The following is a 14,775-nucleotide window of genomic DNA, read 5'->3' on the forward strand; positions in this document are numbered from 1 at the left end:
ACCCACTTATCTCCACATCTCCAACACTCACCAACCTTTCTGATTCTATGAATATTGGTGTTCACAGATTTAGTGTTTTTGTGGCCACTGGCAATTTGTGATGTTATACGTATAGTTGTAGATTTTGCAGTTGATGACACATAATTTTTCTGTTAGTAGGTGTTGTAAGGAACACTTGGCTTCTTCTCCTAAAATACTTGAGGACGGTGATAGGGTTCCACCTTTTTGCTAAACAATATGCATCAGTTAAAGTAGCTCACCTCAGAGATCTCAATTGGTACTTAATGCCATCCCTCAATCCATTGACATAGCATCAAACAAACAATTCTTCAGATAATGTAGGATTTTCTTCTTGTATTTCAGCCATCAAATCTTCAAATAATTTGGTATATTCAGGCATAGTCTGATTGCTATGTTTGAGATTGTTAAATTTCTAAGTGAGATCATAAGAGCCCTGTGAGGAAAATTGCTTCACCTTTCCAAATGCTTGCCATGTTAGCTGTTTCTTGAGCAGGCTAGATCTCCTCAACCACACATTTGCATCTCCATTCATGTACATCTGAGACAGTGAAAGTTTGTACTTTTTCAGGTGGTCCTACCATTTGAAATATTTGTTACACTGTCGTATCCAACCTACGGGATCTTCACCAGAAAACATAGGGAAATCCATCTTAGGTCCTTTTTCATTGTTTTCATAAATTGCACTTGCATTTCTTGCTCATATGCTCTCAAGTAACCTTGCCACAATTGCTTGTCCCTAGTTGGCTTTTGGTATTGTTGGAATGCAGGTGTATGCCCTTCTCTTCTTTGTGTAACTGGAGTACCAATCATATTAGTACTTTCCTGATGTACTTGATTAGTGTAACCAGGTGTAGTGTAACTGTGTGCCTACTAGTTTTGATTGGGGGTAAGTTGAGCAGCCGTAACTCCTCTAACTGTCTGGTTTTCCCTCTTTCAGCCTCCAACTGATGTCTCAACTGTTGTGTTCTAGCATTTGGTCTTTCTACTTGTTGGTGTTACAGAGTAGGTGACTTAACAATGTGACCAGTATCAGTGTGCTGCACTTCTTGGGTTCCAGAACCACTAGGAGACACAGTTTTCTGCAAAACTGAACTCATGGGAGTTAACTATTTCCTGAATTCTAGCACAATATTTTATATGCTCCCAACTTGAAATGATATTTCTCCTTGTTTGGAAGTGATAGACAACACATCTTCCTACAGTTTAGAGACATATGTACGCATAACTGAGAGTGGCGTTTCGGTGCCCGAGCCCAGATGCACCTGATATCTCGGTCGTGAGTTCCGTGTTGCGATGCGGAAGAACACAATTGACATGTCAGAGGGGGTGCGTGGAAAATAAACAAATACGGCGATATACGCTAGGTAACAGTGCGACACAATGGGACCGTGCCGGGTAGACCTGACGGACGTCGCGCAGGTTTGCTACCGAGCCGTGGCCCAGTAAGTTCGCTTAACGTATGAGCCGTGTAGCAGGGACGTTAGCGTTCCCTTTTTTTGTGGGCAGGGAACAGATAATGGGTACAGTTTGTTGATCGCTATCTGAGCCGATTGTCAATCGTAAGGAAACACATGTGTTCGTATCCCTGGACGGCACCCCAAAAAAATAGGATTTCATCCCCAACTGTTAGCTCCTCCCATCTGCTCCATTTTGCAGTCGACACCACACGAGATAGCAGAGGAAACCAAGAATCAAGGAAGGGTGGTTAGGCATTTCCTAGTCTGCGCATTGACGGCAACAGTCAGCGGTGGCGCCCCGTTGATGGACAATGATGGTATGGAGTTTTTGCTCGACGCGGTGGACAGGTTAGTATGTGCCAGATCTGCCTCCTCGGATTTTATTTCGTCATTTTTAACATTAGTGGGATTCGGATGGTGATGATTGGGTTGGCAGCTGCATGTTCTAAGGATTATGCCCTACATTATTCGTCCCTTTTGAAGGTTCCGCGTAACAGAGGAGTTTGCCGACAACCTCGAACAGCCAGATCCGGTGCCATTGTTGTATTTGCTGCGGAATGAGGTAGCAGATCTCAGTCCCGAGGATGTTACTGCAACCTCCGGCCTTGCTGAGAAATCCGTCGAATTTGGGTTGGCCGCTGCGACAGAAATTGGTCGGCGCCGGCGTGATGCATCTCCAGCAAAGTCGGCTCAGTCCACTGACAGAGTGAATCCAGAGGCTCCGGGGTGGACTAAGAGGTACGGCAGTTCAAAAAAAACTATTAATCGTATTTGTTTTAGCGTTGGTTTGCCCCTGTCTCAGCAACAAAAAAGCACTTACCAAAAATGAAGACTAGTTTTTAAGATACGGAATCGAATTTTATTATGCCTGCGTCTTGTTGTATACATGATCTTTTTCAGCTGTTAAAAATGCTGGTAGTCATTTAGGTTCGACACTCGAAAAAACCAGGACAACTCGTATTTTGTTTTAGAGTTTGATTTGTCCCCCATGGACAAAAAGGTAATAAACAAAAACTTGTTTTCCTAGGCATAGTAAAGAATTTATAATGTTCGTTTTTTCGGCGGTGGTGACGATCGTTTTCCGCACGAATGTCAGTGTATTTCTCAATAAAAGTTGATAGATGACAGCAGTAGGTGATTTTTATGAAAGGTTAACTTTTTTAGTTTTGAAAATGTTATGTCAGGCTTAGGCTTGGCAGTGCACCCCCAGATCATACACCCTGTCCTTCTAGGCGTTGCGCTCTTGAGATATCAATCAGAAAATATGCAGAACAACCCGACAAGAGTGTTGTTCGACCTGAGATGGGACTCGCCTTTGACTCATTGGGTGAGGCGTATGATTTCTATAATCTCTATTCTTGGGAGATTGGATTTGGAATAAGGTACGGGAAAAGCAGGCTAAATGCCAAAAGGACAAAAACCATGCAGGAGATAGTGTGTGGTTGCTCGTGAGCAATGTTTTGCATAAAAGCCAAATGACGATCCTTTTTGGTACTGCTATGGCGTTACTCATGATGCTATTATGTACAGGGAAAACCAGAAGCCGTGAACAGCAGGTCTTGCAGATGCGAATGCCCAGCTTTGATCAGGCTCCTGCGTGCGTCCAACAACAGCTGGTATATCACAGAGCACCGGAAAGTCACAATCACTCAATGTCAATTACGATGGGTGAGAAAGTGCACTGGCCATCTTATAAACATATAGATGTGTATACAAAGGATTTGATAAAACAGCTGAGGGAGAACAACGTCAACCTCACGAAGGTGTACAGCATAATCGGCAGCTTCTTCGGGTTTGTCAAGAAGGTACCCTTCACCAAAAGGACACTGAGGAATATTTGTGGGAAGATTAGCCGTGAACAGGCAGAGGATGATGTGCGAAAGACGCTAGAGGCGATTGCAGACATTCGTTCAAATGATCCTGGATTCACCTATGTTGTGTTAGCCGACCAGTCAAACAAGGTGAAAAATCTCATGTGGGAAAATGGAAGCAGACGGCTACAGTACAAGTTTTTTGGTGATGTGGTAACATTTGACACGACGTATAGGACCAATCACTATGACATGCCTTTTGGTTTATTTGTTGGGGTTAACAATCACTACCAGAGCATAATATTAGCAGGGGTGTTGATGCGTGATGAACAAGAAGAAAGCTTCGAATGGGTTTTTGCTGAATTTGTTCGATTGATGGGCGGACCTGCCCCAAAAACGATACTTACAGGTAGGACACCAAACCATTTTGTCATAAATTTAGTAATGACCTAGCTGTTCATTAACTTTTGAAAAACAACACGTATGTTAAACCAATAAATTAGTCAGAAAATGTTCAGAGATGCGTTTTGCTGACAATGTTCCTAATTTTCGTCGGCAGATCAATGTAGGGCTATGGAGGTCGCGATAAGAAAAACTTATCCAGACACTGTGCACCGATGGTGCAAGTGGCATGTACAAAAGAAGGCAAAGGAAACACTCGGCCCACTGTACACCAGGAAGAGTGATTTTCAGGCTGAATTTCATAAGGTTGTGAACCACATGCTGACCGAAGACGAGTTCGAAGCAGCTTGGGGTGCGCTTCTCGATAAGTACAATCCAGAACAAATGTCTTCGATTGAGCCCAAGAGATGAAAAAAGGTTGAAAAGACAGTAATAAGATACCAGAAAGGTGAAATTGATTAGAAAGGAGGATGAACTAGATTTGAAACCAGTAGGAAACATCAATCAAATACCGCAAATTCGGGTTCCATGTTGTGCCTCCAGTTCATGTATGTACTCTCGGAATTTGATTCCTGATCACACTACGAATATCTTCTTATAACAATGGACGCGAGCTCGTGGTCAAGGGCATCTGTCTCAATTAATTGCTTATGCATAGCTGAGCCGGAAACGCGAATGAGCCTTGGGCTACCATGGATAATGTAGTGTCTGATTTAAACAAATGAGACCATGTGAGTTAAGTAGGCAGACTTTTGTAACGACACCACTCAACTGGTGGGCGTGTGGAGGACTAGTCAAGGGGGAAGCTATAATATTTGAACTAGTGGCAGGGCACATGGAAAGAAGAGCGTCTAACGAAAACAGATTCACCTCTTTAGATCTTCGTCAGGCATGTCCGTAGAATGGGCCACAATAAGATCAGTGGTTTGCTCCTGAGGAGGATGTGACACTACTCCATTCTGCCATGGGTCAGTGGAAAAACCATGCTGGAATATATATTTGCGCTTTTGTAGATTTGGGCGACATTGTCCAAAAACAACGATTGGTGGGTTGGCTGGAAGATCCGCATATAACTGGGCGACTGACATTAACGTTGCCTTGAAATAATTAAGCACACTGCATGATGCTGATGATGATGATTTCTTCATGGTGGATGTAGAGTCGACAGTATCGGACATGCGTTTACGAGAGGGGCAACCTGCTGCAGCAGGGGACATCTCTAGCACACACAAAAAAGAAGTCGTCAGAGCAGAAAAGATAATCAGCGGTGGCCATAACAAGAAATGAAAATATGAGAATGCTAGGAGAAAACGACGATGTTCTAACCTTCATATTCCGACAGTTCGAGCCTTTGTCCATGAATTTTGTGAGCAACAAGCGTGCTGAAACGCACAGATCTCGTGTTAGCGGGCACAGAGGCTGTGTCCGAAAAAAAATTGTGAGAAACGAGGAGGGCCAAATCCCGTATAATCATAGTTGATTGACATAAAATTACAACATGGAACAAAACAGGTATTTGCCTGATGCTTGACAATCAGTAAGACTGCGGTTACGGGCGCACACGCACCGACTGGTTATTGAGTTGATAATTTTATCGGAAAACTTGTACATATCCATCTGTAGACCGTGTTTTTCTTGTAACAACGTCTGTTGGATAGAGTTGCTTGCCTGTGTCAAATGCATCAACGCCCTCACATTCACTAGTGGAAAACGGGCCTTTGGCGGGACCCTTTAGTCCCGGCCTGCCTGGTCCCGGCCACGTCGCCCCAATTCTCAATGCCTCCCTCGAGGCTTTAGTCCCGGCCCGTAAGGAGCCTTTTGTCCCGGTTCGTGTCCCAAACCGGGACTAAAGGGCTACGCGGTGGGCAGCCCGCATGTGCGCCACCTTTAGTCCCGGTTTGTGTTTCAAACCGGGACTAAAGTCCTCTGCCTATATATAGCACAGCCCTCCTTTCCCCTCTTCCTTGCATTTTTCTTGGATGGAGGATTGTGGGTGTGTGCTAGCTCTCCACTTTTTTTTATGCACTAGAGGTGTTTGTTGAAATGTGTGTTAGAGCGATGCCGCTTCAGTTCACCGAACACAACTATGATATGAGATGCCTGAGCCATGCTAAAACCTCTTCCTCTTTATTTCTACTTATTCTAAAAGGTTAGCAACTATATTTCCTCGTTTAGACCGTGCGGTACTAATTTTTAGGATCGTGATTGTATTTGATATACTGTCGTATAACATAGATGAGCCATCCATGGATGTACGGTGATCGATGCACAGCCGCTTACAGAGAAGGCGTGCATTCTTTTCGAGATGCAGCCGATGCGAACAAGCATGGTGGTGGATATATGTTTTGTCCATGTGTTGAATGTCGGAATGAGAAGGATTACACTTCCTCAAGAGTCATTCAGAGCCACCTGCTTCGGTCCGGTTTTATGTCGGGCTATAATGTTTGGACCAAGCACGGAGAAAGAGGGGTTATGATGGAAGACGACGATGAAGAAGAAGAGAACGATGATGACAACTACCGATCTATGTTCCCTGAGTATGCTGATACCGCAATGGCAGACAATGAAGAAGAAGATCGGGATGAAGAACGGGAACCAGATGAGCCTGCTGATGATCTTGGCCGGGTCATTTCTGATGCACGGCGAGGTTGCGACACAGAAAAGGAGAGGTTGCAGTTCGAGCAGATGTTACAGGACCACAACAAATTGTTGTACCCAACTTGTGATGATGGCCAGAAGAAGCTGGGTAGCACACTGGAATTGCTGAAGTGAAAGGCAGAGACCGGTGTGACTGACTCGTCATTCGAAAAGTTGCTGGTACTGATGAAGAAGATGCTTCCAAGAAAGAACGAATTGCCCGCCAGCACGTACGAAGCAAAGAAGCTTGTCTGCCCTCTAGGATTAGACGTGCAGAAGATACATGCATGCCCTAATGACTGCATCCTCTACCGCGGTGAGAAGTACGAGAATATGGATAAATGCCCGGTATGCACTGCATTACGGTATAAGATCAGATAAGATGACCCTGGTGATATTGAGGGCGAGCCACCCAGGAAGAGGGTTCCTGCCAAGGTGATGTGGTATGCTCCTATAATACCACGGTTGAAACGTCTATTCAGAAATAAAGATCATGCGAAGTTGTTGCGATGGCACATGGAAGATCGTATGAAAGACAATAAGTTGAGGCACACCGTTGATGGTCGGCAGTGGAGAAAAATCGAGAGAGAGTTCCCGAGATTTGCAGCTGACGCAAGGAACTTATGGTTAGGTCTGAGTACAGATGGCATGAATCCTTTTGGGGAGCAGAGTTGCAGTCACAGCACCTGGCCCGTTACTCTATGTATCTACAACCTTCCTCCTTGGTTGTGCATGAAGCGGAAGTTCATTATGATGCCAGTGCTTATCCAAGGTCCAAAGCAACCCGGCAACGATATTGATGTGTGCCTAAGGCCATTAGTTGATGAACTTTTACAGCTGTGGGCCGAACCAGGTGTACGTGTATGGGACGAGCACAAACAAGAGGAATTTGACCTTCGAGCATTGCTTTTCGTAACCATCAATGATTGGCCTGCTCTTAGTAACATTTCAGGACAGTCAAACAAGGGATACAATGCATGCACGCACTGTTTGGATCAGACAGAAAGTATATATCTGGACAAATGTAGGAAGAATGTGTACCCGTACAATCGTCGTTTTCTTCCGCCCAAGCATCCCTTAAAGAAAAAGGCAAGCATTTCAATGGCAAGGCAGAACCCCGGGGGAAGCCTGTCATCCGTACTGGTGCTGAAGTATTTGATATGGTCAAAGATTTAAAAGTAATCTTTGGAAAGGGTCCTGGCAGCCAACCTGTTCCTAATGGCCCTGATAAGCGCGTACCCATGTGGAAGAAGAAATCTATATTTTGGGAGCTACCCTACTGGGAAGTCCATGAGGTCCGCTCGGCAATCGACGTGATGCACCTGACGAAGAATCTCTGCGTGAATATTCTAGGCTTCCTGGGCTTGTATGGGAAGTCAAAAGATACACCGGAAGCACGGGAGGACCAGGAACGTCATAAAGGAAGAGATGGCATGCATCCAGGACAATTTCAAGGGCGTGCCAACTACGCTCTTACTAAGGAAGAGAAGGAAATCTTCTTTGAAGTCCTTTTCAGTATCAAGGTCCCGACTGGCTTCTCGTCGAATATAAAGGGAATCGTAAATATGAAAGACAAAAAATTCCAAAACCTAAAGTCTCATGACTGCCACGTGCTTATGACGCAATTGCTTCCGGTTGCATTGAGAGGAATTCAACCGGAAAATGTTCGCCTGGCAATTGTGAAGGTATGTGCATTCCTCAATGCAATTTCTCAGAAGGTAATCGATCGAGAAAGTCTATCAGGGTTACAGATTGATGTGGTCCAATGTCTGGTCAGCTTTGAGTTGTTGTTCCCGCCATCCTTCTTCAATATAATGACACACCTCCTAGTTCACCTAGTCGAAGAGATTATAATTCTCGGTCCTGTGTTTCTACACAATATGTTCCCCTTTGAGAGGTTCATGGGAGTCTTAAAGAAATATGTTTGTAACCGTGCTAGGCCAGAAGGAAGCATCTACAAGGGCTATGGAACAGAGGAGGTCATTGAGTTTTGTGTGGACTTTCTTCCTGACCTTAAGCCGATTGGTGTTCCCGAATCTCGGTGTGAGGGTAGGCTGACAGGAAAAGGCACACTAGGAAGGAAAGCAAAAGTATGTATGGACGGGCATTCTTTCTCTCAAGCACACTACACAGCTCTACACAATTCCACTGTGGTGGCTCCGTATATCGTGAGACACAAGAATATTCTACGCTCCAAAAACCTGGGGAAGGCTGACTCTTGGATTAAAGGGGAACACGAGAAGACTTTCGACAGTTGGTTGCAGACACATCTCATGAATGATGACACCGTTGGAGATGAGCTGTACTGTTTGGTCAGGCCACCATCTTCAACTATATGTACTTTCCAAGGGTATGAGATAAATGGGAATACATTTTACACTGTTGCCCAAGATAAAAAGAGCACCAACCAAAATAGTGGTGTCCGCTTTGATGCAACAGATGAGAATGGGCACTGTTTGGAAACATATTACGGGTACATAGAGGAGATATGTGAACTTGACTATGGACCTACTTTTAAGATCCCTTTGTTTCGGTGCAAATGGGTGAAGCTGACAGGAGGCGGGGTAGTTGTAGACCAAAAGTACGGCATGACAACAGTGGATCTCAACAATCTTGCGTACATGGACGAACCATTTTTCCTAGCCAATGATGTCACTCAGCTTTTCTATGTGAAGGACATGTCTACAAAAACGAGAAAATGAAATCAGCAAAAGAAAATATCGTCCGATGAGCCAAAACGCCACATAGTTCTTTCAGGGAAAAGAACCATCGTGGGAGTAGATGACAAGACAGACATGTCAGAAGATTATAATAAGTTTCATGAAATTCCGCCCTTCAAAGTGAAAACTGACCCAAGCATCCTACTGAATGATGGAGATTCTCCATGGCTACGACCTAGAAGAAAACAGAAATAATAGATAGGAATATTGGTGCAATAATGTAATAATGTATTAAACCTTTTATGTAATGCATGTATGGAATGTACTAAATTTCAAACACTTTTCATTTACATAGTATCCATGTAAGAGATGAGTTCTCGTTCAAAACCCTGATACTTCGAGAGAGATTGTTCGTTTTGTACACGAAGTGCATCCAGTTTTTGTCGTATCCCTCTCAACATTTTAACACATGCTATGTGGGTGAAATGATGATAGCATGCCAACTTTCAACATTTTCAGAGTTCATTTGTAGTGCTTTTCAATTTCAGGGTCAAATTGGCGATTCATCTCTATTATGAAATTAAATATATCAAAAAACCATTGCAGAACATATGACCAAATTAATACAAGTTCATCATCACATTAAAGCCAAAGAACAGTAGTGATCAAATGTTATTATTGCAAAAAATAAATACATAAAGTTCTCTCATAAAACAACATACAACTATGTAAAACATTTAAATGCAACAACAAACGCGATCAAAATCGCAACTAAGGTAACAATTGACCCAACAGCATAATGATACCAAGCCTCCTAATCAATGGCATATTTTCTAATATTCTTAATCTTCAAGCGCATTGCATCCATCTTCAACCGCATCGCATCGATCTTCATCTTGCGATCATCGATGACATCGGCGACATGCAACTCCAGTTCCATATTCTTATCCTCAATTATTTTCAATTTTTTCTTCAAGTATTTATTTTCTTTTTCAACCAAATTTAACTTCTCGACAAGAATTTTTATGTGGGTTGGAATTTCCGGTTCACATAGCTCCTAGATTAAAAAAATATATGTCACGTTGGTCGTCATAATTGTCATACACACTAAATAAAACAAATAGTTATAAAATATAATATATACCACATCCGAATCATAGACAGGACGAGGGCCGACGGAGGCGGATACCAAAATCATCGCACTATATAATAACAAAAAATAATGAAAGTTAGTAATTTATACAAGTATGTATCTAAATCATACAAGTAAGATTTTTTTTTCTTTTAAAAAGAAGATAAGAACAAGAGGCTCACCACGGTGGTGCTCGCGACGAGATCGGCACGGGGCGATCGACAATGGTGAGGACGGGCACGGGACGACACCCTACGCATGTGCAGACTCTAAGAAGTTAATTTGAGCATTTGAAATGAGCTACACTAGCAGTGACAAAGGAAAGGATGAAGTAGCTAACCTTTTAAAACAATTGTGCAGTTGGTGCATGGCCAAACCTAGACAAATATTAAGGAAAATGGAGCTTGGAGGTCGAGCTTGGAGAGGAGAAAGCTTAAATAGAGTGGCTCGGGCATTTCATCGAACACGTCATGTGCATGAACTAGAGTGGCAAGAGCATGGCATGGTCACACTTCAACAACCAAAAAACAGGGGATATGGTGGGCAGGGGCGAGGGTTTATATAGGCAACACTTTAGTCCCGGTTCTTGCCACGCCCCGGGACTAAAGGCCCCTGCTTCCCGCCTTCTGGTCTGCCGAAAAAGGGCCTTTAGTCCCGGGTTGTGGCTCCACCCGGGACTAAAGGGTGTCTTTAGTCCCGGTTCGAGCCACGCCCCAGGACTAAAGGACCCTGCTTCCCGCCTTTTGGTCTGCCGAAAAAGGACCTTTAGTCCCGGGTCGTGGCTCCACCCGAGACTAAAGGGGTCTTTAGTCCCGGATCGAGCCCCGAACCGGGACTAAAGATCCACCTGTATAAGAGGGATTTAGAAAATTTCGAACCCAAATCGTCCATTTCTCTTCTTCTTCCTCTCGTTCTCCTGCCCGGCGCGGCACAACGACGAACTCGACGACGCCGTCAGGCTGCCCGTCGTCCTGCTCGTCGCCGCCTGCCGTCCTCCTCGCCGTCGCCGTCGCTGTCGTCCTGCTCGCCGCCGCCGTCCTCCTCGCCGCGCGCCGCGCGCCGCCGTCCTCCTCGCCGTGCGCCGTCGACACCTCCGGCCGGTAAGCCCCCGCCCCCTCCTCCCCAACACTCCGGCCAGTAGAAGAAAAGAAGAAAAAGGAGAAGAAAAGAAGAAAAAGGAGAAGAAAGGAAGAAAAAGGAGAAGAAAAGAAGAAAAAGGAGAAGGAAGGAAGAAAAAGGAGAAGAAAGGAAGAAAAAGGGAAGGAGAAGAAAGGAAGAAAAAGGGAAGAAAGGAAGAAAAAGGAGAAGAAAGGAAGAAAAAGGGAAGAAAGGAAGAAAAAGATTTTTTTTGTCATTTAATTCCTATTGTTATTAGGTTTGTGCTAGATTATTAGGGTTAGTAATATGTAGAATTAGGAAAAAGGAAAATAAGAAGAGGAGGAGAAGAAAAGAAGAAAAAGGAGAATAAGAAGAGGAGGAGAGGAGAAGAAGAGGAAAAATAGAAGAAGAGGAGAAGTAGAAGAAGAGAAAAAATTAGAAGAGGAGGAGAGGAGAAGTAGAAGAAGAGAAGAGGAGAAGTAGTAGAATAAGAGGAGAAGTAGAAGTAGAAGAAGAAGTAGAAGAAGAGGAGAAATAGAAGAAGAGGAAAAATTAGTTTAGGGTTACAAGAAGAAGAAATATTATTTTTGTCATTTAATTTTGCTATTGTATAGTGTATATGCTTAAGTGTTAATAGTGTTTCTTAGATTATTGCTTAATTTTGCTATTGTATATGCTTAAGTGTTAATAGTTTATTTTTTCTATTGTATATGCTTAAGTGTTAATAGTTTATTTTTAGCAAGAAAATTAATATAACTAGTTTAATTTTGCTATTGTATATGCTTAAGTGTCCGGGACTGGGCTCCGCCCGGCTGGTATTTTAGAGTTTAGGTTCTAGCCAAGACCAGGGACTAAAGGTCCTCCTATATAAAACGACACTTCGAAGTTTCCAACCCCTCTTATATAGTTTGTTAGTTTATTAGTTAATCAAATGTCCGTTTTTTGCAGAACTATGGATCCACATATCAGGAACCTCGAAGAGGAAGAACTTTTCGAAGATATAATCAAAGACGGCCCCGACGTTGAACCAGTTGTATCTCCGTCATCATATCTAAACCCCTCCGGATATGGAATGGAGGTCGAGCGACGCGAAGATGAAGCCGATGGGGCAGTAGATAGGTCCAATGACAGAGAAGGTGATAGCTCCACTGATGGAGAAGCCGGTGAAGAAATAATAAAGTCCGGCGAGGTATACATATGAAGTTCGACAATCACTTGTAATATGTGAAAAATATTGGAGATAGCTCTATATTGTATACATATACATTCATTTGACGAATGTTTCTCCCTCTTAGGTCTCCACATCGAGCAAAGCTACGAAACGAGGCCCGACTAGAAAGTTGGATGCACTGACGCATTACACCTTTGAGGTGATATTGCCTACGGGCGAACCCAAGCTTCCTAAGAATGCTGCTGACACATTCAAGAAGCAATGCGGAGTTCTCGTTAGGGATCACGTCCCGATCAGCGTTCGGGAGTGGAACAAGCGCAAAGAGGCAGCCGATAGTGACTATGTCGCTGAAAGGTACAAAGATAATCTTTGGAATAATCTCATGTCACATTTCAACCTGCCAGAATGTGAGAATGAAGACGTCGTAGACAAAGTGAGGGCCAAAGTCAAGCAGTGGACTCTAAAGAAGATGGCCGAACTGTTCCGTAGCTGGAAGAAGAAGCTATGGAAAAACTATCTGAAGACAAAGAAAGTGCCAGTATTCGAGGGGTATCTAGCCAAGCAGGTGAATCACTGGAAGGCATTTCAAGACTACAAGGAGTCAGAAGATGCCCAGGCATTATCAGAAAAGAACAAGATAAATGCCGACAAGAAGAAATATCACCACAAGCTGGGGCTAGGGGGCTATGAGACTGCCATCCCAAAGTGGGATAAGAAAGAGCAAGATCTGCTAGATAAAGGCATCGTACCTGAACCACTCCGTGATGAGTGGGAATTGAGACCAAGAAATTGGTTCCTTGCGCATGGTGGTTCGTACGACGAAAAAACAGGGGACCTCATCTGCACTGACGGTCTTAGGATACCCAGGGAGAATTGGAAAAGGATAGTGAAAGAAATTAAGGAGGGAAAAAGAAAGTTCACTGCAGATAGAGAGAATGATTTGCTCACACTGGTCCTCGGCAATGACGAACATGGAGGACGAACGCGAGGCTTCGGTCCTTCTTACCCGTGGTGGGTGGGTTTGCCAGAGACCAAGACACTTACAGAAGCCGAGAGAGAGCAAAGAAGCGGCAGCAGCATGAGGAGAATGACAAGTTCAACCAGTTGCTTGCCAGGATTAACGAGCAACAGAAGCAGGTTGATGAGCTTAGAGGAGTAGCGCGCGAGGAAGATCCTGCACTTGATATTACCGGCGCCCCATCTAAGAGGAAAGCAGCGTGGCTGAATCTGAGGCCCCGCCCGACGATGAAATCCTGACGGGGTTTCATGATATGGAGCTCGAAAAAGCTGGACTCGAAGATGAGAGGACACTCGGAGAAGTACTGGGTGGAGTCATCCTATGGGACAAGAACTACATCAAGCTTCCAGGCTCGGCCCCAAGGACAACACCGCCTCCGAGTCGTCGCAGGTCACCTAAACCTCCATTACCTCCAAGCCCTCCACATGACGTTGGCCAGCCCAACACGAGTCCATCTCGATCACCGCCGCCGGACTTGAGTCGTCCGTCTCCGCCGCCGCCCGTTCCGGATACTAAGCGGGAGCGTGCCACCAAGAACGCTCCGCCGACGATTCCTAGGCCACGGAGCACCCCAAAGCGCAAACGTTCACCCCTCCCAAAGGTACGTCATGCTAATCTTCCTATCAGACCTTATGATCGTACCCCCGAGGAAAATGCCAGGATAGCAAAGGAACATCATGATGCGCAGATGAAAAAGAAGGAACCCGAGCCCCGCCCGGAATACACCGAGAAGCAAATAGCATTTGCAAAATACTTGACGACCCTTCCATCATAGTATGACTTACACCATAAGCCTGATGACTATACACGCACATTGCAGAAGGAAGTGAAAAAGAGCAGATCACCTCCAAGCCCTCCGCATGACGTCGGCCATCACAACACGAGTCCATCTCGATCACCGCCGCCGGACTTGGGTCGTCCGTCTCTGCCACCGCCCGCTCCGGATACTAAGCGGGAGCGTGCCACCAAGAACGCTCCGCCGACGATTCCTAAGCCACGGAGCCCCCCAAAGCGCAAACGGTCGCCCCTCCCAAAGGTATGTCATGCTAATCTTCCTATCAGACCTTATGATCGTACCCCCGAGGAAAATGCCAGGATAGCAAAGGAACATCATGATGCGCAGATGAAAAAGAAGGAACCCGAGCCCCGCCCGGAATACACCGAGAAGCAAATAGCATTTGCAAACTACTTCATGACCCTTCCATGACAGTATGACTTACACCATAAGCCTGATGACTATACACGCACATTGCAGAAGGAAGTGAAAAAGAGCAGATCACGTGCAAGTGCAAGTGGGAGCAAATCAAGTTCCACTACAAGCAAGAAAAAATCAGACGTTCCTCAGCTTGGACAACAGGCCAAACAGTC

At 44.7% G+C, this 14,775-nt stretch overlaps 1 protein-coding gene across 3 annotated transcripts; it reads left to right on the forward strand.

Annotated features, from left to right (window-relative positions):
• Positions 1-1,493: 1,493 nt before the first annotated feature.
• On the forward strand, positions 1,494-4,335 carry LOC123408261 (protein FAR1-RELATED SEQUENCE 5-like). Of its 3 annotated transcripts, XM_045101411.1 has the most exons (5): positions 1,511-1,826; positions 1,962-2,216; positions 2,663-2,860; positions 3,009-3,698; positions 3,849-4,335. In XM_045101411.1, the coding sequence occupies exons 4-5, from the start codon at positions 3,044-3,046 to the stop codon at positions 4,100-4,102; spliced, it is 909 nt and encodes a 302-aa protein (XP_044957346.1). In that variant the 5' UTR covers positions 1,511-1,826; positions 1,962-2,216; positions 2,663-2,860; positions 3,009-3,043; the 3' UTR covers positions 4,103-4,335. The 3 variants fall into 3 exon arrangements, with proteins under 3 accessions (XP_044957347.1, XP_044957346.1, XP_044957345.1); XM_045101412.1 differs by lacking the exon at positions 3,849-4,335 and having other exon boundaries at positions 1,494-1,826; positions 3,009-3,556; XM_045101410.1 differs by lacking the exon at positions 2,663-2,860.
• The last annotated feature ends 10,440 nt before the right edge of the window (positions 4,336-14,775 follow it).

Source organism: Hordeum vulgare, chromosome 7H (assembly GCF_904849725.1).
Source record: "Hordeum vulgare subsp. vulgare chromosome 7H, MorexV3_pseudomolecules_assembly, whole genome shotgun sequence".
Lineage (NCBI taxonomy): Eukaryota > Viridiplantae > Streptophyta > Magnoliopsida > Poales > Poaceae > Hordeum > Hordeum vulgare.

Coding starts and splice junctions, on each gene's coding strand:
- LOC123408261 (XM_045101411.1), top strand. CDS start 3,044: ATGCGAATGCCCAGCTTTGATCAGGCTCCTGCGTGCGTCCAACAACAG. Junction 3,699..3,848: donor CCCAAAAACGATACTTACAG/GTAGGACACCAA, acceptor TTTCGTCGGCAG/ATCAATGTAGGGCTATGGAG.